Source organism: Heterocephalus glaber, unplaced genomic scaffold, assembly GCF_053883595.1.
Source record: "Heterocephalus glaber isolate CG9 unplaced genomic scaffold, H.glaber_assembly_v1.0 deba00000738, whole genome shotgun sequence".
Classification (NCBI taxonomy): Eukaryota; Metazoa; Chordata; class Mammalia; order Rodentia; family Bathyergidae; genus Heterocephalus; species Heterocephalus glaber.
The window spans coordinates 16,459,077-16,486,614 of NW_028258161.1; the positions used below are offsets into that span (position 1 = coordinate 16,459,077).

The 27,538-nt window shown below is 43.9% G+C and overlaps 1 protein-coding gene across 5 annotated transcripts in view; it reads right to left on the reverse strand.

Moving 5' to 3' along the window:
- The window catches only part of Dclre1c (DNA cross-link repair 1C), a 36,842-nt gene that overhangs the window by 3,637 nt on the left and 5,667 nt on the right, over positions 1 to 27,538 (reverse strand). For 2 of the 5 annotated variants that reach the window (XM_004861762.3, XM_004861763.3), the window contains 11 exons: positions 26,183 to 26,267; positions 21,513 to 21,572; positions 18,674 to 18,729; positions 18,072 to 18,173; positions 17,442 to 17,514; positions 17,129 to 17,269; positions 15,031 to 15,132; positions 9,880 to 10,016; positions 8,725 to 8,779; positions 5,227 to 5,315; positions 3,049 to 3,143 (listed from right to left, as the gene is read on the reverse strand). In XM_004861762.3, the coding sequence (XP_004861819.1) occupies positions 3,049 to 3,143; positions 5,227 to 5,315; positions 8,725 to 8,779; positions 9,880 to 10,016; positions 15,031 to 15,132; positions 17,129 to 17,269; positions 17,442 to 17,514; positions 18,072 to 18,173; positions 18,674 to 18,729; positions 21,513 to 21,572; positions 26,183 to 26,267 (995 nt within the window). The other 3 variants (XM_021242035.2, XM_087207056.1, XM_004861764.4) reach the window with 3 other exon arrangements.

The window sequence follows — 27,538 nt, forward strand, 5'->3', positions numbered from 1 at the left end:
ACTCATAACAATAATTACAAAGCCCTTGACATACATGGACTGTTAAATATGATGGTGTTGCTTATAAAATTCAACTAAAATCATCTAGAGAGAACATTCACGTTGTTTAAAGAGCTGTGCCTGAACAAGAAAAGCCATAGAAGTTACTGCAAAAATTGTGCATTAAAGAACAACAAGCATAAGGACAGTAGAAGGAACAAAATCAGAGCTAACAAAAATAAAGGCAGGAAGATCAGGAACAAATGAACATTGAGCCATAAATTCTTAAACTAGTGACCTGATCCAAAAAGATACTCATCATCAAAAACAAGTGTGGATGAGGTAGATGCATGAAAGGTACATTTCTTTTTCTTTTGAAGTTTTTTTTTTTTTAAAGGAGGAAAGGACTTCTGGTATGCCACTGATCTGCAGATAGGGCCTCAAGGAGGTAGCTAAAAGTAAATGGAATCCTGAGGGTAGCCTTTATCCAGGTGGATCAGTGTCCTGTTAAGAGACACCAGAGAACTCTAGCTCTCCCGTTGCCACGTGGGCACAAATGAGAAAGGCCAATGATAAGCCAAAATAGAAGGCTTCACAATGAAAGCTACTTTGTGTCATACCCTTCATCTTGGACTACCAGCCTCCAGAACTATGACAAATAGATCTGGCATTTAAGCTTCCCAGTTTGGTATTTTGGTACAGCAGAGTAAGACACTATAAGACCCAGAAACTCAGTCCTTACATTTTTATCCAAGAGGAAATCATATGGCCACATAAAGACTGGTACTTGAACTTTTCCTAGCATAATTATAACTAAAAAATGAAATCACCCCAAATGCCCATCAATTAGTGAATAGATAAAATGTGGCATACTCACACAATGGAAATTGGTTGGTAATTAAAAGTATTGATAGGTAACAAGGAGAACCCTGAAAACATGAAAGCTGGCACTGAAACCATGTGTTCTATAATTCTACTTACAGGCAATGTGCAGAACAGGCAAATGATACACACCACAGGTTCCAATAGTTCAAAGCAAAAACGAGACACAGTTTATAATATAATGTACAAAATGGTACAAAGACTGGAGGAGAAAAAATGCAAGTATACTGATGTCAGGTTCTCATGCCATATTTGAAGTAGTATAATATCTTTTCACTGTATAAAGATATATATTACAAGCTAGGGATGGTGGTACACACTATAATCCCAGCATTCTAGGAGGCAGAGGCAGGAGGATCACAAAGTACTGGCCAAATGCTGAGGACAGATATACACAGAAAAGAGAAAAGGCTATCCACCACCTGGATGATTCCTATCTTTATCCATAAAAAGAAACACAGGAAATAAAACACCCAAATTCTTTTTCCCTTTTCTCAGAGAGCAAACCTTTTTAGTCAATAAGATTTGAGCCCAGCCTGGGCAACTTAGTGAGACCCCATCTCAAAAAGAACTGGAGATGTAGCTCAGTGCAGAAGCCCTGGGTTCAATCTCTATACCCAAACAAAAAACAAACCACACATCCAATGTTAGAGCCAGTGTGCTAACCAAAGATTAAATGGAACCAGTACTCACTTGATCCAAAAAGTAGAAAAAAGAAAGTAAAGAACACAGAACAGCAAGATGATATTTAAACCTAATCCCATCAATACATTAAACCTTACTTATGTAAGTATGACAAAAGACAAACTTTCAGATTGGCTAGGAAAATCAAAACCCAACAATATGCTGCCTTAAAGAAACCACTAAAGGGCCAGGGATTTAGCTCAGTGGTTTCGCTGCCTGCTGCGCCAAGTGCAAGGACCTGAGTTCGATCCCCCGTACCAAAAAAGAAAAAAACCCACTAAAGACAAGTTAAAAATACAGAAATGGAAAAGACATATCATGCTGATAATACTAATCAGAAGAAATTTGGGCCGGGGATTTAGCTCAGTGGTTCCGCCGCCTGCCTCGAAAGCGCAAGGACCCGAGTTCGATCCCTGGTACCAAAAAAAGAAAAAGAAGAAATTGGAGTGGTCGTAGTATTATCTGATTAGAAAAGATTTTTCAGAACTAAATATTACCAGGAGGAAAGTCATTTTCTAAAGATAAAGGGGTCAGGACCTCGAGAAGAAATAAACTTGTTATGTACCTAATAACAGTGCATAACTGTAATTGGAAATTCAGCACAAATCAGTACTGAAGCCTTGAAAAACACTATCAACTTGACCTACAACATTTTACCCAACAACAGCAGTGCACATATTTCTTTCAAGTACAAATGAAACATTTACCAAGATGGGCCATATTCCATAAATCTCAATAAAAATCATACAAAGTATATTCTCTGACTACAATTAAGTTAATTTGGGTAACAACAGAATTATCTTGGGAAAATCTCTCCCAAATTCAGAAACTAAACTTCTAAATAACTCAAGTGTCAAAGGAAAAAAATGTAAAATATTCTGAACTGAACTGAAATGACCAATCTGTGGGATGCTACTTAGGAAGGAAACTTTTATCACTAAGCCCACATTAGAAAAGGAAGGTCATTACCTAAGGTATTCACCTCATGGCACAGTAACTGGTTCTCCACTAAAGGAATGAAAATCCAGAACCCCATCCTCTAAATCTGGCTGCTATAAACCAGCAAGCTTTGCTCAGAATCTAAAGTTCTGATTTCTACTCCACAGCTTATCTCTGTTCTTTGCTGAAAAACAAAAGTAGCAACAAAAGAAGGCAGGAAATTACAGAGAAATATAACACTATTGGTCAATCTGATGAGAAATGACAATAAAGTCTCCATTTTCAGCATTTACTTGTATACTGAAAGCAACATTGAAGGGTAACAACACGGCCTATTTCCAGGAAGCCGAGAGCTTCACCACTTGTTTCACGCCTGGGAGGGAGACCAGACTCCTGACCATATGCTGAACACAGGGAGGCAAGCTCTTCCTAAGACCATGTGACAAGCCTGGCATATAATGGGGCCCACGTCTACTATGCCAAAGGCTACCTCTACCAGCCAGAACACTCTGAAAAGCAGTCTTTACAGGAAGCCTACACTACTGCACCCAGGACCATTCTTACCTGGATCTAGATGGACTGTTCTAGCTCTCTTCAGGTTTCCAAGTGGTTTATACTTTGGCTCAGTATTTTGGGAAGACCGGCATAAAGGCTTTAAGCTGAAATGAATCAGAATATTTGAGTTTTTCTTTTTTGGAAAAGCTGCTGGAAGGTAAGCATCATATATGGACATTACAAAAACCTGACCATAGGGAAATCATACAACCACTTTCAAGAACTGAAAGCAGAGTTTAATAATTAAAATCACTTCAATATAATGAAGTGGTAAATATAAGCACTTAAATACAACACAGTAGATGCCTATTTAATTGTTAGGACTGAGGGCAACATACTCAGTAAAGAAAAATTTCATTCATGCAATGCAGAAAATGAGGTCTCTTTCTAAAACACTGCTAAATAACACAATGTTACCTTCTGTCATTCTGGAAGTACAGTATAGCTAACTGCTTCCCCCTCCCTGTTTAATGAAGTTTACTTATATCTTCCGGGGTTTTGGAAAACTACAAATTTGATCTCTTCATTTAGAGCCATAGGCTGAAAGCCAAGATACAGAAATAAGATCTGAAGGGTTACAGCACCAACTACTGCCAGCTGCAGAACCCTAGAGGATTATATATAACACACCACTTGGACACAGCCATGAAGCTCCCGATTGAAACTGGCCTACCGACACACCAACTTCACATCCTCCTCTGTTCTCATGCCAACAAATGCTCCCGGGTCCATGCATTCAGCCACTCTATTCTTTTTTTTTTTTTTTTTCTTTTTGGTACCAGGGATCGAACTCGGGTCCTTGCGCTTGCGAGGCAGGCGGCGGAACCACTGAGCTAAATCCCCGGCCCAGCCCCTCTATTCTGTGGCTACTACTCTGCAGTCATTCCAACTATTCTCTTTGGGTAACTTCTTTAAAGTGAAGCTATTCTCTAGCTAACTACCTACAACAGATTGCCTGCTACAAATGCAAGAATGGGAAGTATGCATCTGAACAAGCATCCCAAGTGAGTCTTAAGTATAATCAAGTTTAATTCCATAAGATATTTAAATATCAGCTATTTTAAGATCAAGCTTCTTAATTATGTTGTCTCTGGTTACCATCTTATCCGTAATTTTCCCTGCAGTATCAAACTTTTTAAATAGACTATTTCAGTAGTCTCCATGTCCTCTCTTTTTAGCCATTTCTCAATGGCAGCCTGGCCTCTTTACTGAAAGCACGCTCACTGAGCGCATACAAATGACCTAGTAACCGAGGTAGCAGGAACCTTGTAGTCCGCATGTATTTAACTTCTCAGGAGATAGACCCACTGACACGCTCTCTGGGCCACTTGTGATCCTTCACTGTCTTGGCCAGTCTGCCTCCATCTCCGTCCAGCTGCTCGTAAGGCAATGTCAAGCTCTGGCTTTAGCTTTTCCTCCCTACCCTCTCCCCTGGCAATTTCCTCGGTCCTTGTGGTTTCTGTTACTGCTTATGCTGCCCATCTAATTCTGTGGTAGGATTCAAGAGCTCTAGACATCTGGGTTGCCTCTAGAGCTCCAGAATCCTACCTTCCATAAACGCTTGCAAGCCTCGTCTTGTATGTCCTTATCAGTGTCTCTGGGGCAGATTCCCTAACACCAGGCCAAATTTCTTCATGATCCGCAGCAACTTGTACATGGAGTTCCTCCTTTCACACTTGTCCCTTCCAAAACACTCAGGAGCTCTGTCTGTGTAAAATGTATCTTAGTCAACTTGGACCCATCCCAAGCACAGGGCCTAACAGAGAGCTGGCACTAAAATACATAATGCATGGATGAACGAAACTTAAAGAGACCGTGGGTTCCATGAACCCATTTGGTAAATACCTTTACTGACCACCCACTTAATTAACACTTATTTCCACATCCCTGAGAAACCCAACAAGTGGACATCAATGCACATTCCTGCACTGATGAGGAATGACCACTCTGGAGCAGAGATCTGGCCAAGATCACACTGCACATAAAGAGCCAGGATTCAACTCAAGACAAACTACCTTCTGCCACGATTATGAATGAAAGGAAAAAACTGAAATCAGTGTAAGTCCAAAAACATTGCAGCTGGAACAGTTTCTAGATTTGTAAACTTTCAGGTTAAATGATCCAAATCTGCCTCCAAGCCAAAAGACTCAGAGAGCAGCATGAGTCCCACAGGCAGTAACTACTCACATTTCTCTGACTTTAGCCAGAGTTGTGCCCACTGGAACGACGTTTGGGTACACATTCACAGGACTGAGGTAACTCAAGAAGTCTTTAATCTAGAAGGAGAATAACATGGCCCAGTCATCTCTATGATGCACGCTTAGTGTTAGAGAAGGCAGGAAGGCCACTGGCAGGAGAAGCAGCTCTTTACCGCCATGCTTCTCAGGGCTGGCCATACAAGGGGACCTCGTGAAAGGAAGGGGCATCAGTGCCCAGGCCTTGCTGCCGGTCCTCACAGCACTGTGCTGCTGGGCCGAGAAGCAGGACATCAAAGCCCCACTCAGCTGGTTCTGCTCTGCAGCGGGAGCTCAGAGAGCCCGTGGTCAGTAGGCCTCAAAAAGGCGGCTCATTCACGTATTTATGGAGTGTGGGAATTGGACCAGGGCATCATGCATGGCAGGCGAGTGCTCTACCACTGAGCTAAGTCCCCTACCCCTTTAAAATCTGATTTTGAGACAGAATCTCACGAAAATTGCCAAGCCTGGCCTGAAACTAGTGAGCCTCCTGCCTCAGCCTCCCAAGTAGCTAGGCATTAATGGCATTTTGCTTTGTTTTTGTGTTTTTTAAAGATGGTCTCACTGTGCAGTTCACGCTGGCCTCAAACTCACATGTAGCCTAGGGTGGTCTCAAACTCAAGTGACCCTCCTGCCTCAGCCTCCCAAGTGCTGGGATTACAGGCATGGGCCGCCATGCCTGGCACACTTTGCATCTTTAAATACAACATTAGTTTCCTTACCTAAGAAGTTTACCCATATTTAACAAATTTCCTTTGAAGAGTTGAAATATAGCTGAGTATAACTCTAACACTCCTGCCACATGCTGGTCCTGGAGTCACCAAGGGAAGCACAGTGCAGTCGGCCTGGACGGATGACACTTTGCTTTCAGAGTCCACACAGCAGGGTCAGCTCCAGCGGTGCTGCAGGTCTCCCACAGCCAGTTTGCCTCTGCCTCCCTGTCCTGCCACAGGGGAAGCCCCCTCCCCTGCAGGGTCGGGAGCGCTGGCAGCTCGGTGTGTCTGGCGCTGTTGGCACAGAGAATGTACCACAAACGAGAGCACACGCTGGCCCTGAAACAGGGAAGGCTGTGCTCACCAGGACGGGAGCTGGCACAGGGTGTAAGCCCACCGGCTTCCTCCTCTCAGAAGGAAACGCTCCAGGCCGGACCCGCTCTCCCTCAGGCTCCTCCTCAAGACTTCCTTGAGTCTTCTGAGGGCTGCCTTTCCCAACAATTCTAAACAGCACAGTGGCGTGTAGAAATGGCACTCAGAACTTCTTTTTCCGCAAAGTTCAGAATGCTACACAGGAACTCTGTGCCTATTCCTCACAGCTCTTCAACCAGGACGAACCTCAACTTTGTCACTTCCTAGGTCCTGACAAGCTCGTGAGCTCAGGGAAGCCACTCAGTGTCTCAGTCTCAGACTTTCCCTCAAGTACACACTGGACAGGACATGTGAAGTGCTTGGCCCAGTACCTGACTGATACCTGGAGAAACTTTCAGGAAGACGACTCATTACAACACGCAGATTGTTACTCCCTTCTGCAACTGAAATTACTGGGGGACAGAGTCATAATTAGCATCCAAGTTTCCAAATAAAGGACCAATCAAGAGGCAAGAGCCCAGGAATTAATAAACACTGTAACTCAATTTTTTTAAATGGCTACTAAACCATAGGGGAAAAGGCAGAAACATCTGTTGATTAGTCATTTCTCATAATTAATGCCTCTCGTACCTTGAGAGGAGGTATACAAATAGAAACCATTACTTACTTACCTACTACCTACCTGATTTGCACAAGCAATCCAAGGTGAAGCTAGGCATGATGGAACTAGCCTACGATCCCAGCACTCTAGGAGACTGAGTCAGCAGGAGGATCACAAGTTTGAGCTCAGCCTGGGCAACTTAGCGACTTAGTGAGACTCTTCCCAAAATAAAACTTTGTTTTAAAACAAGGGGGCTGGTGGTGCAGTTCAGTGCAAAGGCCCTGGGTTCAATCCCCAGTACTGAAACAAAAAATCCACGTTAAGGATAATAGAAGTCTAAGGCTTTTGAAGGCAATAATGATAAAGAAAATAAGATCAAGCTTATACGAGATTCACCCCTCAGAGATGAAGTGGCCACAAGCAGAGAAAAGACACCCAGTAAGGGGCCACCCCTCTTATTCACGCAAGCTGACAGTCTGTCACCAGCGCCTGCCTAACAAGACTTTAATGCAGTCAGTTCTCAGTAACTGCATTCTATAATGTCACCACAAACATTCAGTTAGCAAATACTGAACCACTGCTGCTGGGGGAAAGCAGTACAGGGTTAGATTCCTCAAAGTTTCCAGTTTCATCACCCAATCGATACATAACCTTGTCTTATGTGTTTCTGTTTATATACACCTCATTTTATATTGTTTATTCCTCTACATTGAACTCACAGGAAATAGCACTGTAACTCATGCCTGGAGTTTATGTATGTATGTGACGTGATCAAAATACACAGTGAAGGTTTAAATTTTTAAAATTACAGTAGAAGAGGCATTGCCATTAAGCCCCCTCAAAATACTTCTCACAGAGAACACACTCACCCCATGGTTCCTGCCACTTTCTGAAGCAGTTTTGGAAGTGTTCTCTCATGAGTGTCTTTATGAGAGGTGATAATACGGTGAATGCTGCTGCCAAGTGTCATCTAATGGAAAGGAAGCTCTTAAAAACGTCACTGTGTAGCATCGTCTACCTTATTTACCAGATCTGGCACTGTGTAACTCCCTCAAAGTCAAAATAACCATGAAAGGTGTTTTGAAGCAATTCAGGACATCAAGGCACTCACAGCAGTGTGACTAAAGACACTCGTGAGAGAGGGTTTCCAAACTGCTTCAGAAGGGAGTGGGGATAATGGGTAAGTGTGCTGGAGGCAAAGCTCAGAGGCACTGATGCAATACCCTCTTTTACTATAACAATTTCTTTTAAATTTAAACATTTACTGTATTTTTTTTACATTTACTGTATTTGTGACCACACTCCACATGGTCACAGTAAGACGTCATAGCCTTCTTGTGTTCAGGCATACTACACAGTACTTCAGCACTTCACTTGGGGCCATTTCAAATGGTAAAATCACCAACAAAAGGCACAAAAATATGAAAAATATGGCACTCTACAGATCATGAAAAGGACTCCTGTTTACAGCAGGAGAGCTGACATGAGGAAGTAGGGCACCACCTTGTTTCCCCGGAGCTGGGAACATGCATTAGGTCACTAAAATTTTTCCACTCGCCTCGTAACGCAAATAACTCCTAAAGCCCAGGCGGGATTAATATTAGGGCTACAGATAAACTGTAGCAAATAAGAAAACACAAATATGTGGGATCCACATGTAATAAGAATCAACTCTTAGAAAGAAACTTACAGAGAATGAAATTTAAATAGTAAGACATGCTCCAAGCAAGAGTCAGCGAAGGCTGAGTTTATAGGATCCTCTTACCTCACTGTAGGAGGAGTGAAAAGAAAAACAAGCTCTGTATGAACTCTCTCCAGTCCTAATGAGAAATGAAAACACAAATACAAAAGTCACCTCCAACACTAAGCTAAGTTCTAAACTTTGACCTTTCCCAGTTAGGCTATTCCAGTTTGAAATCACCCTAGTCAGGAACTTCTTGGGATAAGATTGAACTTTTTCCAGAAATGGAAATCTGTTGTAGACATACTAAACAACCCAGGCAAGGGAACGTTGCTAAGACAGTAGGATGAGTATGGAAACTCCATTCTACCAAGGGCTTCTAGTCTCTATGGTATCAATTGTTAACTCACAGGCAGGCACTCTGATGCCTTCAGATTTCAACTGTCTACCTCCTCACTAGAGGTAGGCCTCCAGATATACTGTCTAATGTGCTATGGTAAGCTTGGAATATCATGCTTAAATTAAAGACATTACTTCCCACAATTATAGTATATCCTCTTCTTGGGCTTAGGCTAGAGTATGTTTACATTAAACTAAATCAAACTTTTTTTTTTTCAGTACCAGGGATTGAACCCAGGGACACTCTACTGCTGAGCTACACCTCCAGGTCTTTTTTTTTTATTTGGAGACAGGGTCTGAGTTGCCCAGGCTGGCCTTAAACTTGTGATCCTCCTACTTCAGCCTCCTGAGTTGCTGGTATTACAGACATGTGCCACTGTTACGGCTTGTGTCTAGATGTTCCCCTAAAGCCTCATGTGGTCATAGGTGGGACATTTTCAGGGGTGTCTGGATCTAGAGTATGTGATGCTGGGACTGATTCATGATGCAATGCTAGGATCAATGCCACTAGGATTAAGGGTGTGAGTGCTGCCTGTCCTAAGTAGCCTGGATAAGATATAAGGGACAGAAAGAGCTGTGGTCAACCCTTACTTGCTTTGCTGCCTTCTGCCCACCATGAATTGTTTCTCCTCTGCCATGCCACCCTGTCTTGGAGCCAGCCAATTATGGACTGAAACCTCTACAAACTGTGAGTTACACGAACCTCTCTTCCTTTAACTTTGGATGTCGGATATTTTGTCCCAGCAACAAGAAAAGTAACTACGACTAGCACCATGCCCAGCTTGAATTAAACATTTTATCTCCAAGTCTCTCAGAAGACCTATAGCATTGCTCGCTTACCTCACAATGACATTTGTTTTCCTGGATCTTTCTCCAAACCACATGGTGGATGGCTTAATGCTGATTGTGCGGAGTGGAATTTTATTCCTGGAAGTAATTCCACAGGGTAATTTATTCCACTGCCAATACTCCTCTGCCTAGAACAGATTTTAAAAATATAGAAACATACATATTTTCAATAAATCTATTTGTAGTCAGCGTCTAAAAAACAAGTATGGATAAGTTTTCAGACACGAAGAAAACATATACAGGAGGAACCAATCACAGCATTTCAAATTGAGAAACATTCTGCAGAACAACTGGCCTGGACTCTTCAAAGCCATCAATATGAGGAAAGGGAAATACACACACACACACACACACACACACACACACACACACACACACACAAATATAACTGCACAAAATGATTAAATAAGTCCACAAACGCAAGTTAAAATATGCAGTTTACCAATCCTCAAAGAAGGATTACCTGTAGCTCTATCTGAACACTCCATGTTGCTAAGAATTCTTTTTTTGTGTAAAATTATGCTTTATTATAAGTGCCAACCAATGAAAGTATTTTGTCTAATGGGGCCAATATTATTACCATAATGACAATTTAATTTATAAATGCAGTGCTTACTAAAAAAAGCTACTCAGCATTTGAAAGCTAAGACCTTTTAAAACTTAGCGGGAAATTATAATCACTCATATCACATTTGAAAGTAACTAATTAGTCTTAATTAAAATTTTTAAAAAGTTAAAGGCAAATTCAAAATGGAAGCAGATCCCAGGCATTTAGTAATAGGAGAGGTTTCTGGGGTCATTAAAAACCAACACGGGGGCCGGGGATTTAGTTCAGTGGTTTCGTCACCTGCTGCACAAACGCAAGGACCCAAGTTCGATCCCCAGTACCAAAAAAAAAAAACCAAAAAAAATCCCCAATATCAATACAAAAACCTGAAAGACTGGAGGAAATTATATCTAAATATTTTTCAAATGAGTACAAGAAACATAAAATTTATAAATGTGCACATGAGTCTCAAGAATAAATGACATACAGCTGGGTGTGGTGCCGCACGCCTATAATCCTAGCTCTCAGGAGACTGAGGCAAGAGGATCTCAGAAAGTTCCAGGCCAACCTGGGCTACACAGTGGGTTCAAGGTCATCCTGAACTGCATATGGAGACCCTGTCTCAAAAAATAAACAAACAAAATAAACAGCAATAGAGACTTCTGGGAAGATGGCAGAAAGGTAAACAGCAATAAACCAACCTCTCCAAGATCTGCAATGCAGACACTGGAAATAGACAACTGACCAGAAGGGAGGTGGATGCCTGGACCCAGGAAAAATAAGATGGGAAAATTGGAGCACACAGAGAAATAGAAGAGACAGACCACAAGACAAAAAAAAAAAAAGACAATCTGCACTTTCTCCCCTGCTCTTGGCTCATGGCAAAAAGGAACACACAGTGAAAGCAGGAGAACCCAGAGGCCCTCTGGGAGAAATGCACGGTGGAACAGAGCAGTGGATGCTGTGCACTACAAAGCCTGGTGAGTGACTCCAGTCCAAACATCTGCCATATCCCCTTGAGAGAGTCCCGGGTAGGATGGCATTTTAGGGAGGGGCCAACTGAACATGAGAATGACCGCAGCCATGGGCTGGCTTCATCTTAGGGCTCCACTCCCAGTGTTAAACTCCCACAGTGACTGGGTGAAGGCCAACCATGGGAGATGGCCAGGGTCGAGGAGCCACGGTTAGGCTGGCAGAGACACTTGGTGTTATGAGATAAAAATGACTCAGCCCCCACCACTGTGACCAAATCCAACTTGAATTTCTATGGATCTCAAAGTCCCAGAACTGGCACCACACCCTAATCCTACTGCCAACTTGCTGGGATTATCCAAAAGGGATCTGGGCTCTGACTGTCTCCCTCATCTACCAAGAGCAGAGTAACACATTGAATTGGATACTGCCAGAAAACTGTACACCTCAGAAGGTAACCAGAGAGAAATTTATTATTCTTTTTCTTTGCTTTTGGTCTTTTTAAAAATTTTTGTTCATTTTCTTTTTTCTGATTGCTTGTTTTTTGTTTTTTGTGACTGTGAACAAGGTTTTTATTCTTTTCCTGTTTTCTCCTTTCTCTCCCTCCTGTCTTCTTCACCGGTTTCCTGAGGCTTGGGTAATCTTTTCCTTTGTTCTTCAGCCTTGCTTCTAGTCTCTTTTTCTTCTTTCATTTCTCTATATTTTCTTCTTCTCCCTTTTAAATTTTCTCCCTCTAGGGTAAAATCTCTCTATTCAGTGGATATTCACTATAAATACTTTTCTTATTTGTCTTAGATTTTGTTATATAACTATATGTCTTAGTTACTTTTCTCTTGTTACTAAGACAAAATAATCAACACCCCAAGTTAAAAGGGAAGAGGTTTATTAGGCTCACAGTTTGTAGAGGTTTCAGTCCACAGTCGGCTGGGATAGCAAACCAGCCGCACAAGGCAGCACGGGTAACAAGGGGGTTTACCAGCATCTTTCTGCCCCTTTTATCCTACTCAGACTATGGGGGATTACGGTGGTACCAAACCAGTCACTCACGTGGAAAGGTTTAGTAATCACTCGCCCTTAATCCCAGCATTGCACTTTCCAGATTCAACTACCTCTGAAAAAAAAGTCCCAGCTCATTTGAATGAGGCTTTGGGAGACATCTAAACACAAGCCATAACACTATAAATCTTGTACCTAAGGTTAAAGGTAGCAAATTATTAGTTATCACAGTTTGTCATTTTCTAGTCTGTGTTTCATGCTACTGTTATTACTGACCATACTACTTTAGCTGAGGTGACATAATTGTTGTGATCAAGTGACCTTCCTTGTATGCCTATATGTACATTTTCTGGGCATCACAAACAATACTGCAGCCCAGTACCGAAGAACTGGGTGCTAGGCTGTAATATTTCATGCCTAATAAACAGAAAAGGTGGGATCCTGGGACAGACTTAAAGGCAGAAAGCCAGCTACACCTAGAAAACAACTCTGAAAATTAGTCATTTCCCTAACAGGTCTTGATAGTAGTAATAAAGCTATCTACTATAAGCAATTTGGATGTTTCAACACAGAAAACAACAAAACAAAACAAAAAATATAAAATTAAAACAACACAGAAGCAACATGCAACCCAACTGATCCAAGGCAAACCCAAGGGGCACAGAGGTAGAGGAAACCAAGCCACCCAGCTGAATCTTCTGAAATCGTAGTAGCAAAAGTAACAAAACAGATGAATAAGTCTCATGACAAAACCAAAATAGAAATAATTACACAGATAAAGAGATGATAACCCTAATGAAGGAAATGGTTAGTGAATCCAGAGGAGATACAGGTTTTAAAAACAGAGGAGCTTAGGAAAGACAGGAAAGCCATGAATGCCCAACATAGGAAAGAACTAGATGCCTTAAAAAAGATGCAAACAGATGTCCCAGAGATTAGAAATTCAACTGAAAGTCTACACAGCAGAATGAGCCAATGTGAGGACAGACGATCAGATCTAGAAGCCAGGCTTGCGACTGGCGAGCATCAAATGAAAGACAGCTTAAAAATAGCAAAGGATCATGAAAAATCAACCCAACAGTTCCTAGAAAATGCAAAGAAGAAGAATATAAGATTAACTGGAGTCAATGAAAAATCAGAAGCTAGCACAAGACATAAAAAACTTGTTCACAGAAGTAATGGAAAACTTTGCAAGCATGGAAAAGAAAAAGAATTTGACATACAAACAAGTAAAGTATAGAGAACCCTCAATAGCCAGAATAAGAAAAAAACTACACTAAGGCATATAATAGTCAAGATTCCAGAAATTCAACACAAGAACAGAATATGAACAACTGTTAAAGAAAAGAAATACATCACCTATACAGGAAAACCCATCAGAATCACAGCAGACTTCTCAGCACAAATGCATAAGTCAAGGAGAGCTTGGAGCAAAGTATTTCAACCCCTAAAAGAAAACAACATGCAAGCCAGACTGATGTATCCCACAAAGTTATCTTTTGAAATTGATGGAGAAATAAGATACTTCCATGGTAAGGAACCTTTCTCCATTGTTGATCAGAGTGTAAACTGGTACAACCACTACGGAAATCAGTGTGGAGATTCCTCAAAAAACTAAAACTACAGGGCCAGGGATTTAGCTCAGTGGTTTCGCCGCCTGCTGCGCAAGTGCAAGGACCTGAGTTCGATCCCCGGTACCAAAAACAAACAAACAAAACTACAGGTTCCATTTGACCCAGCTGTGCCCCTCCTAGGTATCTTCCCGAGTTAAAAACATCACACCACACTGATATGTGCATACTCATGTTTATAGCAGCACAATTTGTAACAGCTAAATCTTGGAAATAGCACATATGCCCATCAATGGCTGGATAAAGAAAATATGGTTTTTATGTACAATGGAATACTACTCTGCCATAAAGAAGAATAAACGAGTTATTTGTAGGAAAATGAATGCACTTTGAGACCATAATGTCAAGTAAAAGAAACTGGACACACAAGTTTAAATATTGCATTGTTTCTCTTGTGTGAGAAACCTTAAGGATAAACCAGGAACAAAATGGACGGTAGATATTGGGAAGTAGGAAAAACACATTCAAATGGGAAGGGGAATAAGGGAGAGTGGAGCAGGAAAAGCGAAAAAACCACAATGGAAGGAAAAAATGGAAACAAAGATTTTGTAAATGGGGAGAAGGGTTAAAAGCAGGGAAAAGGAATGGGCAAAAAAGAGGAGTTAAGACACTACGTACAGGCACTAATTCCCTGTGACAAATGTGATCATTATATATAGCATGTATGTATTAACATAAAAAATAAAATAGCAGTAGACTATGAATGAGCTTACTTAAATCATACACTATATCTTACTAATGTCTGTTCTCAAATGCACAGAGATAGGTTTAACAACTGTAAGGATCCGTGTCTGTGATGAACTGTGACGAACTAACATCTTCATGGAATGCAGCGATGCAGTGGCCTGGCCTCCAGCTTCCAACTCAGGGCTGGTCGGAGCCTTGCTTTTTATGTCTGTAAGGTGACAAGCCTCCAGGTGGAATTTCTGAGGTTCCCTCTTAAAGTCCTTTTTGCAGACCTCACACACACCACAGGCACAGTCATCTCACAGCTACCTTGGGATGCCGACAGGCGTGGATCTGGGTGCTTCGGTCCGTGGTGAGGTGATGGAGGATATCAGGCATGTTTCTAAACATGTCTAGCTTGTCTACGTGAACCTGCAGGAGATAACACATGCACACCATTACCTGAAATGGATTCCCCAGAACAAACTGTTCAAGGCTGAGTACAGGACGCGGCAGCTAGATAGTGAGCTAACTTCCGCATCGGTACCTCAGGGCTCATTAATATTCTGCCAGGATGCAAAGAGGCAAAGCACCCAGCTTATTCACGGACTTCCTTTGACCCCGCTGAGACTCCTCCAGCCCTTCAGGAGTCATCCGGGTCACCTTCAGTGTGCACGTGCCATATGTTAAGCTCCATTCTCCAGCCTGGGTTCGCAAGGAGACTTCCCTCCTCTCAGAGAGGGGCTGGTGGGGAAGAAAGCGTACACCGGAGCAGGGCCCGGATCCCCGCGCTACCCCTTTGCTGGGTTAAGGAGGATGGCACAAATACTTCTCAAACCACAGCCACGCCTAGAGTTACAAGGCTGATTCATTTTACAGTGCTAAGCCCACCTGCACGAAAGCTCCTACATTCACATGAGGATAAAGCTATGGTAAAAGGAAACATTTTCACTTTGATGTCTGAGTAACAGGTTAGAATAACGTCAAATCGCTGTGCTAATTACTACCAAGATAGGTATTTAAAAGACAAACACAAGTGTAGTCACTTCCTTAACCTGTGTTCCACTCCGCTCACTATTTGTTTACTAATTATCAATAAGAAGCAACAGTGAAATTTTTTCTGGGCTCCCTCGGGAAGAGATAAAGGGATAACTTCTGAGATGTACAAACAGAGCTACAGAAACTCATTTTCACAAGAAAATGAAGACCAGAAAAGCTGCACCAGTGGTCACTTACATCCCTTAGTCAAAAACCTCATTGTTCTCTCTTAAACAACCAATCTGAAATCGTCCCCACCAGGATTCACAGGCTTAGGAGAGGGCTGCCCCAGAGAAGCCCCCTGCTCCCTCGTTCCCAGGCCATGGCTGCCCCGTAACAGTTCTGGAGCCCAGCTCTCAGCATGTTCTACTCCACACACCAAGTGGCATCATCCATTTGGGACTGACAAGTAATTGCTATCTTTCTATTTCACCAAGACAGGCATGAGGGAAAAACCCAGACGGTGTTATCTACACACACATGAGCGTGTGAACATGCTCTGTCACCACTGTGATTTTCATTTAAAAGGCAATTTTAACATCAAAATCAAAGGAAAGGAAATCTCAGAATAAAAACAAATCCTTCCCAAAATGGAGAATGGGCAACTTGATACCAGCATATTTAGATAAAAGCACACAAGAAAGGAAGAAACCAAGGACAGAGGGACTTATGAAATAAAGACACAAAGTAGAAGGGAAGGGAAAAGAGAGGAACTTTTGAAATTGCAGAAAAACTGAATCATCTTAACTACTGAAACACCTCATCTACAACAGTAGCTCTCAGCACAAGTTTGTTAGCTGGGGGATCTAAACAGCACAAAATTAAGTAGGATTTAAAGATCCAACTAGTCCAGTACTTCCTTTGGTTCAGTGTCATTATCAAAAATTCATCTTCTCAGCAGCGCTTAACGGTTTAGGTCTGTAATACTATCGCTCCGGGAAGCCACCGCGGGAAGACTGAAAGTTCAAGAGCAGGCTGGGCAACTTAGTGACTTGATGAGCGACTGTCTCAAATTAAAAATGTAAAAAGGGGCTGGGGAAGTAGCGCAATCCAAAGGTCCTGGATTCAACACCCCTACCACAAAACAAACAAAACTCCGTCTTCTCCACATGATAAAAATATTATGGGCCTGTACAAAAATGCCACAGTGAAACCCAATCACTTATAAAATAAATATGAACTGATAAAAGTTCATCGCTTCAAAACAAAACAAAAAAAACTAAAGAAGAGAGATGACGTGAAGGTAGAAGGGACTATTAAGGAAGGGAAGGGGTGGAGGGCCACCAATCTCTGCAGCTGTGGTTCCTCCTTGCCATCAAATCCGCGGCTGTGGAGAGGAAGGAAAGGCGGCCCAGGGGAAGGGACAGGAGCAGCGCGGGCGGTACAGTACCTGGACTCCCAGCTCCTCACTCAGCTTAGTGAACAAATACTCGTAGCCGTAAGCGGCTTTGCAGTTCAGCCATACCACGTGATATGGACTCCGAGTGATCCAGCTCCGAACCAGCTCTAAAATTCCACTTAAACACTCCCCCTAGGTGGGATTTGTAAGACAGTTAACACTTTCAGAGCCTCCCTTACCCTTCTGCTCCCAACGCTCCCAGGTTTCCAACCAGGGATGACAGCAGTGACCGGAGCTGTGGCCTGCACAGCGCTAGCCAGTCCCGGCCACCCCAGTCCCCACCCCCAGCCCCACGCAGGCCTACCCGACTGGGAATCTGGTAAAATCTTGGGTCACAGAAAGTCGTATCTAAATACACACTCTGGATGTCTCTTACTCTGAAAAGAAAGTTGGTGTCAGGCATCTGATGACATCAAGTATGTGTAAAACGTACTCTCAGTGATTTTACAGGGCAACGCACTCTGCTTGGGTGCTCTGTTTATTTTGTTCATCAGCTTTCTTGAGAAATGATTTCCACACAATAGAGATTTTGCATGAATGATCCAGTGACTCTGGATCTACTACCCAAATCAACATACAGAACCTTCCACTGCCCCATTTGGAGGAGAAAAGTTTGCTCTATTAGAATTATTGTAATCCAGCTTGATTTCTACTGGAAACGAAGGCTTGCGTTTGGTGGGAGAAGAGCAGGACTAGGGATTAAACCCAGGGCCTTCACACTGAGCTGCATCCCCTGCCCTTTCCATGTCTTACTGACAGGCTTTGCCAAGTCACTGAGGGGCCAGCCTGGGCTCAAACTCATGATCCTCCCTCCTGCCTCAGCTTCCCAGAGCAGTGGGGTCGCAGGTATGTGCCCCACGCTTGGCTCTAACAGCACTCCATAAGCCAAGTGGGCCCTACTTTATATGATCCAGGACTGCATACGGCCCAGTACCTGCCCCCAGAGTGCAGGAGCTCCATTCTAGCAGCTTCTCCTTTGGCCAACCTGAAGTCTCCTGTGTACAAGACAGTTCCATTATTACCCTGAAATAAAAACCTGGAAAGAAAACAAACCTCGGTGACTTCCAAGTTTCGAATAAGTCCTAAAGAAGCAAACACATCTTGCCAAACATACCCTTTACAATACAGTGTTGATGGAATTTCATCAGCCCTAAGTCCATACCCAGCGCTAAACTGCCATCTTTTCTCTTGGGTAGAAAGAAATAACAGAATGCTGACACTGGTGGGTTGTGTAGGTGTTTCCTGTAATACATGAGCGCTCGAAATCACACACTGAGCCCTTTTCTGCTTATGGAGAGAAACGTCCATGTGACCAGACAGTGCAAAGTCATGACAAATTGCCACTGAAGACTTTCACTAAAAGGAACTGATCCTCACCTCAGTCCCCTACATGTAACATGGAAACAAAAATTAAAGATACTGCCAGAAAAAGTCAAATCTCCCGACACCTAATTTTTAGGCCCTTAGAAATGTATTTCCACAAATATAATACATATTTACATATAATAAAATGGCAAAATAGATGAGCTCCCTTACATAACTGATCCCGGGCAGTGGCCAGCTGGTAAGAGAGTCACAACAATCTCTTCCTCCTAAAAAGAAAACAAAGAAAAAGCAGTAACAGAAGTTATCCTTACGACCATGTCTTTTCTCCCCATTTTCATGCTCTCCAGATGCTGCAAACAAGTGGACCCCTGGTCCACTGTACAACGGAGTGGGCACAGGACTCAGCAGTTCCACTTTTACTTGTACACTCGAGAGAACTGAAAATTTATGTTCACATAAAGATTTACACACAAATGTTCACAACATAATTATTCGCACCAGCTCAAAAGTGGAAGCCATCTAAATGTCTACCAACTGACAAACGGATAAACTGACTGTCTACCTATATAGCGGGATACTTCAGAAAGGAATGAAGTATTGAGACACACTACATATACAATACCAGCTAACCCGTGTGCACCATGGCCCTGGAAAACTGCACTCAGGGAGAGGGGCCGCACACCAAGACCATGGGCTGCACGGCCCATGAAGGGCCCGTGAAGGGTCCGGAACAGGCAAGGTGAACAGTGAGGACTGGCAGCTGAGGACAGGAGGGGTGAGGGAATGAGCCTTCTGGGTTTCTCTTTCAGGTGGCAAAAATCACTCTAGCTCTGGTTGGGGAGATGGATACACAAATTGGTGCATATACTGAAAGCCAATGAGTTGTGCATTTCAAACAGCATATGAATATCTTACCAGTGCCATTATTACAAACATAAAAGTGCCTACGTGTAGCCCAGTCCCAATTCACCACACTGCATCCTTCAAGGCAGCACCCGCCAGGTATGGCTGCTCTCTGGACGCCGGTAATACAGAGAGAGCTGGGAAACTTCCCCCTGCTCAAATATGCGACTCCTCTCTTCAGCATAATATTATTCTTATCTTCTTCTTTTGCAGTGCTGAGGACTAAACCCAGAGCCTGTGCGTCCTAGGCAGGCATTCTACCACCAGGGCAACATAATTCACTCCAAATGCCCCTTTCAAACGGGCGTCCCCATGGCCAGGGCTGGACAAACAGTGCACAGAGGCACGGTGCACACGAAACCAAGGACCACGAGGGGCCTCAAGACGCTGCCAGCAAGAGCCACTTGCTGTCCACTGCTGGCTCACAGAGTGCCTCTGTCCAATACGCCTGGGCATGGCGAGCTGCACACCGGCCGGGGCACACCTGGGGAGATGTTCCAGGATGGCACTCCGAAAGGCTCACGCCTCCTTACCTCTTACCCTCTCCTTCCTTGCTAGCTCATTCCAAACTGGCTCTGTAGTTTTCCTTAAGGATGCAAACCGGATGAGGGGAATAATTCAACTGTCTGATCTTCCAAGAAGTGTCTGAAAAAGTCATCTCCATTCTGATCACGTTTTCATGACCCAAGACATCTTCAGAGTTACACACGACACAGCAACATGGCACAACCAGATTAGGGAACAAATACTAACCAGACTTGTCAAAAGACAGGACAATCCCTCCTCGTCCTAAGTGCACTAGAAGGCTTTTTTGTTTTGATTTTTAGAGTTTGCTATGTATTCCAGGCTCGCCTTGAATCTCTGAGGGCTGAGATTTGGGCATGAGCCACCATGCTGCTTCCTATTTTGTTCTGCTTTCTGTCTTAAAAAGGTTGCTCGATGGTCCACTTCACTATGAAAGTGATATATTCACCAAGTTGTACTTCTAGATTTAAGAATGAAAAATAAATTTTTTATACTTCAGCAGTGATCTTTTTTAGATACCATATTCCTTATTTTTAAAATAAATTTTATTTTATTTTATCCCAGCCCCCCCAGCCCCCTCCCTCCCTGTGTACAGAAGCTTTGTTTCTATTTTTTCCTCTATTTTCACTTTTTTCTTGTCCCTCCCTCCCTTTCTGCCCCCCTGCTCCCTGTTCCCCTTCCCTTTTGGATATTTTCTTCCCATTTCCCGGCATCCCTTATACATCTCAGTCCTATTTCTGCATTCAGTCTCTCACGCCAGAGAAACAATGTGGTATTTAAACGTGTGTCCGATTTATTTCACTTAGGAGTATGGTCTCAAAGTTCATCCACAGCAGTGATTTTTTTATATTTAAGAAAATAATTCGGGATACAAATGACAATATGCACAAAATGGCTTCAAAACCAGTAACCCCGGCCGGGCATGGCAGCACGGGCCTGTAAACCCAGCCCTCACCTCGGAGGATGAGGCGGAGATCAGGAGTTCAAGGTCCACCTGAGCTACACAGCAAACCCTGTCTCAAAGACCAAAACAAAACCCAGAAAGCACCATTTTATATCCGTAGCATTACAATAAGCTGACATGTGACCACGGGGTCATGTGGTATCACCAGTAACCGGAGTTCCCATCATTAGCATGTAACTCTGAAAAGGAGCAACTCTGACAAAATATGCCCCATTCCAGTCACTTCAGTCTGGGAAATGCACACATCACTGTGACGGACCAAATGTGCTCCCTGACACCCCAGCCTCCCCCGGAGCCCCTTGGAGGTGATTAGTTCTTGAAGGGGGAGCCTGCGTGAATGGGATTAGTGCCCTGTGAAGGAGGCTTTTTCCCTTTCCACCACGGGAGGACGCCGGGGAAAGGACAGCCTTCAGTGAGCCAGAAAGCAAGACATGTGCACAGCCTCGGCCTGGGCCTTGAGCATCCAGACTGTGAGAGGCCCACGACGGCTGACTCAGTCACCCAGGCTAAGGCGGGTGCGTCTGTGACCAGAGCCCAAAGGGCCTCACTCACTCAGTTAAAACATTTACTTAGGGTTCAATGAGCATTCAAGGTCAAGGAGAAAGACAAGCAATCATTTTAGTACCAAAAGAACCACAATATTTAGTGTCTAGTTACCTCGCCTGATGCTTCATCAACTAAAGATATCTGGGTAGGAGTTTCAATTTCAATCGATACCTGTTAAAATGAGAGAGCATAGATGGATCAGTTTTCCACAGCTTCTCACTCTTTTACCATCGCAAACAATGAAAGGGGGCAGACCAGAGGTACTAAGGGCAGAAATCGCAGACCCTGTATACAACAATTTGATTCCACTACAGCAAGTATTTTCAGTTTGAAAACATGATAAAACAAAAATAATACCTTTGTCAAGGATTTGGCAATCTGTATTAAATGACTTATCCATGCATCTACCCTTCAACATGGCAACTCCACCCCACAAACTCGTTTCTCCTTCACCCCACCATTCCTACGCTCCCCGTTCCCCTTCTGAATCAGAGCCTTTGTGACAACACACCGTCCTGTGTTCTGTGTTTGGGTTTGGACCTGAAAGCTGCCCCGTTTCACCAGGACAGTGACTGCTGTGTAAGAGGCATTCAACAAGCACCTGATGGAGGAATGAGTTCTGTATCTTTCAATCTACCAGTGTCATAAAACTCACAGTGATGAAGGTGCAGACGTTAAAACATCCTTGCGTTTCTGGAACAAAACATCTTGTGATGCGGTATTTAACACTGTTCCTCAGTTAAGATACTAGCTCAGGATTTTCACTGTGTTCATATATGAAATGGCTTTTCCCCCACAGACTTGACACGGTCTACTCTGCAACCAAGGCTGAGCAGTTTATCTTATTATTATTATTTCCTACAACAACTTATATAGCACAGGGATTGTTTATTCTCTAACATTTGGTATACAGCATACATAAAACCACTGAGGCCTGGAGCTTTTTTGGAGAAGAGATCTCTGATAGTTGGGTTTTTGTTTTGCGTTTTTGAGACAGGGTCTCACTATGAGTTCAGGCTGGCGTGAACTCACTATGTAGCCCAGGATGGCCTCAAACTCTATGTGATCCTCCTGCCTCAGCCTCCTGAGTGCTGGGATTACAGGCATGCACTGCCACACTGAGCTGATAATTGTTCAAATTTCTTCAATGGTTGCTGATTTTATTCAAACTTCCCACTTTTCTTGCCTCAACTTGGTATTTTTCTATTTTTCCAGATATTTACCTATTTTGTCTAAATAATTAAATATACTAGTATATTAGTTTTCAGGGGGAAATCCTACTACCTTGTTGTTTTCCTTTTTTCTCATTCCATATTTTATATGTATCTTTTTCTCAGGTTTGCTTTGTTGCTCCTTTTCTGTTTATTGCATTGAAGTCTTACTTTCTTTAGGCTTTGTTTCCTAAGAAATCTGTTTAAGGGCTGAGGATTTAGCTCAGTGGCTCCACTGCCTGCCTCGCAAGCACAAGGTCCCGAGTTTGATCCCCAGTACCAAAAAAAAAAAAAAAAAAGGAAATCTGTTTAATGCTGTCAGTTTCCCTCAAGTGCTAAGTGAACTATGTTCACACACTTTGATACATCCCGTTTCCACTGTCCATCAGTCCTGGCATTATGTTTTCTTCATAGTTTCATTTTTAACCTGGGGGTTATTTACCATTATTTGACTTCGACAGGTCAAAGCTAAATGATTTTAGCTGCCCTTTAATTCCTGATCCCCCAAATCCTTGCATTATAGTCACAAAACATGGAGCACCAAGATTTAAGACTTCTTTTGTGACAGGGTATGTGGCCAGCTGTTGTAAATGCTCCATGGATTTACCCAATACTGCTCTGCTGTGGAGTTTAAACCCGTTTTTGCTCCACACATCTGGAATCCCAGCTATCTGGGAGGCCGAGGCAGAGGGATTGCAAGTTTGACCCCAGCCTTGATAACTCAGTGAGACCATGACTCAAAACGAAAAATAAAGAAGCCCGGGGGCTGCAGCTGAGTGGTGGAGGACTTGCTGACCATGCGCATGTGTGAGGCCCTGGGTTCAATCCCCAGGACTGCAAAAAATCAAACAAGCAAAAGCCACAGTTTTCTTTTTTGTTGTTCTGTTGAACTAGTTCGTGTTTATTATGCCCGCCAAAGCTCCTACATCTTCACTCACTTTCTGCTGCCTCTGTGTTTAGTGTCTAAGAGGAGCGGTCGGTAAGCTCTGCAGCAGCAACTGCCGCTCTGCTCTTGCTCCCCTGGCTGGGTAGGAGGCTTCTTCTGCATCTCAGCTGGGATCCTGTTCCTCAAGTCGCCCCACGTTAGGGCTGGAATCTCGAGTGAAGTGCTACATATGTCTCACGGAAAAAACTCGCGCCACAGAAATGTTTAAAGGAGTCTCTTTAATAGCCGGTGACCAAGGACGAACTCTGGCTCCCATCTTTCTTGGTACTGATCAAGCAGGGAAGCCGTTTTTAAAGGGAAAAACCACACAAGAGAATGTCATGATCTCATCTTTGAGCAAGCACAGGGGTATAGAAGCAGATTGTACATTAGATTAAAATCTAATTTTTGGGACCCAGCAAAAAATTTTTATCTTTGTGGTCAGGGCCACAATATAACATGTCCTGTCTTGTTTTTAACCACAGACGAGATATGTCTCGTCCTTTGTTTTTAACTACAAGGTAAGCTAGGTGCTGGTTAACTCATCACTTTAAACAAGCAGTCCAGGGAGAAAAAGGGGTAAAGTTTAAGTGCAGGCTAGGGCAGGGCCGGGGGGCTGCTGGTTAACTCGTTTATTTCAGAAGGAGAAGCCCTTGTGGCAGCTCATGCTGACCCGGCTCCATTGGCTGGTGCAGCAGCAAGGCTCCTCCTGTGGGGGCCGAGGGGCAACCATCTCTGCTCTTCCGGTTCCTACCCTTCTGCGGGACTACAGGCCTCATCCCAGAGGCCAGAGCTCTGCTGCTGCAGCTGCTCGCAACAGGGAGGCAGACAGATGGCATCCATGATGGCCAGGCTAGCTGCTGAGACTCCCAGAGGAAGGAAGCCGAGCAGGCAAACACAGCGCTGTCTGGGGGGAGCCAGCATGGCAACGCGAGCAGTCTGCAGTTATCAACACGCTGTCCACATTTGTGGGGTATGCACGGTAACTGCACACATGAACAAGGATGTGCTGATCAAACCAGGGCTCTCCGCATTTCCCGCTCCTCAAACATCATCATTTCCACAAGCTGGGAACCTCCGGACTCTCGCAGTTATTTTGAAATATTTCACAGGTTGTTGCCCTACTGGGACTGGGCAGTTGGTGGTGGTGTTTTCTGGGTTTTGTTTTTTCGGAGCTGGGGACAGAAGCACTGGACCACAGGGGTGCACACCAGTCCAGGAGGACACCCGCCTTGAACCTCACACTGGTACCAAGGCAGGGTAGGGTTTGGGGTTTTTCTAACCACTTGCCCAGTGTGGGGCAGAGGGGAAAGGCGGTGGGACTCATGTGGGCCCGAGCCAGACAGCAAGTAGGTTCCGGGACACTGGCACAGTCTTCTCTGCCAGCTGCGGCCACTGATGGCCAAAGGCACAGAGGCCCTGACTCACCCAGCGTGCTCCTGGGAAGCCACACCACTGCTGGGTACCACTCGATGTGGTGAGGTTACTCTGCCAACCGCATCACTATCTGCTCTGCCCACTGCTCCCTGCACTGTGAACAGCATCCTCCCTAACCTGAGGTGTTTGGTTTGCTTTTGGCTTCCATGTCTACTTATATCTGAGACAAAACTGATCTCTGACATACTGGGCTTCTGTCTGGTACCTCTGCCTCCCTTCCTGTTTATCTGGGTTTTCTTGTCTCGTTTTGATCTCAGCCTTTGCTTATCCAGCCAGGGGTGGTGGTGCATCCTGTGACCCCGGCACCTGGGAGGCTGAGGTGGGAGGACAGTGGCACACTCCAGGCCAGCCTGGGCTGCACGGTGAGGTCAGACCCTGTCTCAAAACAAAACAAAAATGCCAAACTTTCACTGAGTCTTTTGTTTTATCCACATCTACTGTACACTAATACTAGTGGTTCTTTTTCAAATTTTATTTCTGCGGTTCTAGGGACTAAACCCAAGGAGTAGTGAGCTGTATCACCAGCCCATTTTTATTTTGAGACAGGGTCTTACAAAGTTGCCCAGGCTGAGTCTGGGTACAGACTTGTGATTCTCCTGCATCAGCCTCCCAAGTAGTTATTTTCTTTTTTAACATAAACTTGGAATTTATCCTTTGGTCAAGAGTGGAATTAAATCCACTCATAATAACAGGGCTTTTCTGCAAGTCTGCATTTCCTATGTACCAGATTTCTGTTTGATGACCTCCCTGTGCTACCTTACGCTGGAGAGATCCATTTTACTCTGTCAAACTGTGTTACCACTGGTTTTTATTATTCTGTTCGTTGGTCTTTCCTTATCACCCACAGATTACATTTACTCTTCCTGGCTTCACCCAGGATCTAAACAGAAAGACACAGCAGTGACACTGGTACACATTCATACTTTAAAGTGTCGGAATTATCTCAGCTGGAGTCGGCAAGATTAAATGAACAGAACTAAAGACCTAGTTCAAACTTCTGAGAACAAGAAAAACTAACAACAACCAAACACAGACCTCTCCTAAAGGGCAGAACTGTAAAAGACTAAGTGTCACTGTTCTGATGATGACATGTGTAACTGGTGTGCCAGGGACTGGCCTCGGAACACTTCCAGTGCTTTTTTCTATCTCCTTCTAAAAATATTTTCCACCTATACAAAGAATTAGTGTTATTCAAAATTGGAACTTACAATTCGTTTCTCCCAAAATCTGTATTTTGGGCTAGTTAACAACAACTCCTTAGTAACAGGAGAGCAGTACAGGTGGACCTTCAAGCTGAAAGGAAAAGACAAAAACAAGCTTCAGTATAACACACGATGAACTGTCCTGGTGACAAAGAAATGCATTTTTCCAAACATCAGTTTTCTGCAATGACTCGGAAATTGCTGGCTCAAAACATGAGAGCCTCTCCCAGACACTGATTGCCACTATTTCGGCCCCCAGAGTATAAGGGGCTGTTGCTGTGTCTTCAGACCCCCTAAGAAATCCCTCAGCCATCTTTATGTTAAAAACACTCATTTGTGGGCTGGGGGCGCAGCTCGGTGGTAAAGCGCTTGCCTATCATGAGGCCCTGGGGCTCATCTCCCGCACACACGCATGCACACACACACATGCACGCACACACACACAGTGTACGTGACCAGGCATATCTGGAAAGAGACCAAGTGTTAAGCTACTAATGAAGAACAGAGAGAAGAGTGTTAGCAACACAAACTTCTGCTTTATACTTTCTGTGAATCCGTTGTATTTAGCTTTATTTATTTTTTTGCAGTATTGCAATTGAACCCAGGGCCTTGCACATGCTAAGACAGTGCTGTATCACTGAGCTACAGCCCCACCTCCTACCTATATATATATATTTAGTGAACAAAAACTAATTTCATAATAAATGTGAGAGTCAGTAGCATAGTTTTACAGGCCAAGAATACAGTCCGTGCCAGGTCGCCCTCCCTAAGCTGGTCGCACTGCTATTACTCCAGCCATTCTGTCTCCACAAAGCAGCACCTCACTTCCTCCACGGACAGGAGGGCTCCAGGCTGCCCACCCTGTCCCAGGGCAGACTGCTGCAGCAGCCTCCACCGCGGAGCGCGTGCGCGTCGCTGCAGGGCCTCCTGAGCTCACCCTCTCTTGGACTCACGCCTGTTAACCCTGAGTCACTTCAATAGCACAGTTTCTCTGGGAGAGAAACTCCAGTCATACAAATGGGCACAAACAGATAACAGGAAGCAGAGAAACCTTCCTCAAGTGGGGAGGGGTCGAGAGATGGAGGGATGAAAGGAGCTGAGATGTGCCATGTCCTCGTACCAACTGCACACAAGCACTGTAAACACTATGCGCTGCAAACATGGGCTAATGCACAAAAAAGAAGGCCAGCTCTCTCAAGCCGCTGGTCCTAACAGGCCTTTTCCAGACTAGACGTGCCCAAAGAGCGCCAGCTGTCCTAGCCCAGGCAGGTGGCAACTCTGAGTGACTCTTCAGATAATTTCAGTCCCCTGACACTGGGCAGCCAGGAGCCAGCCATCCCCACTGCGCCCGTCACAATTCTT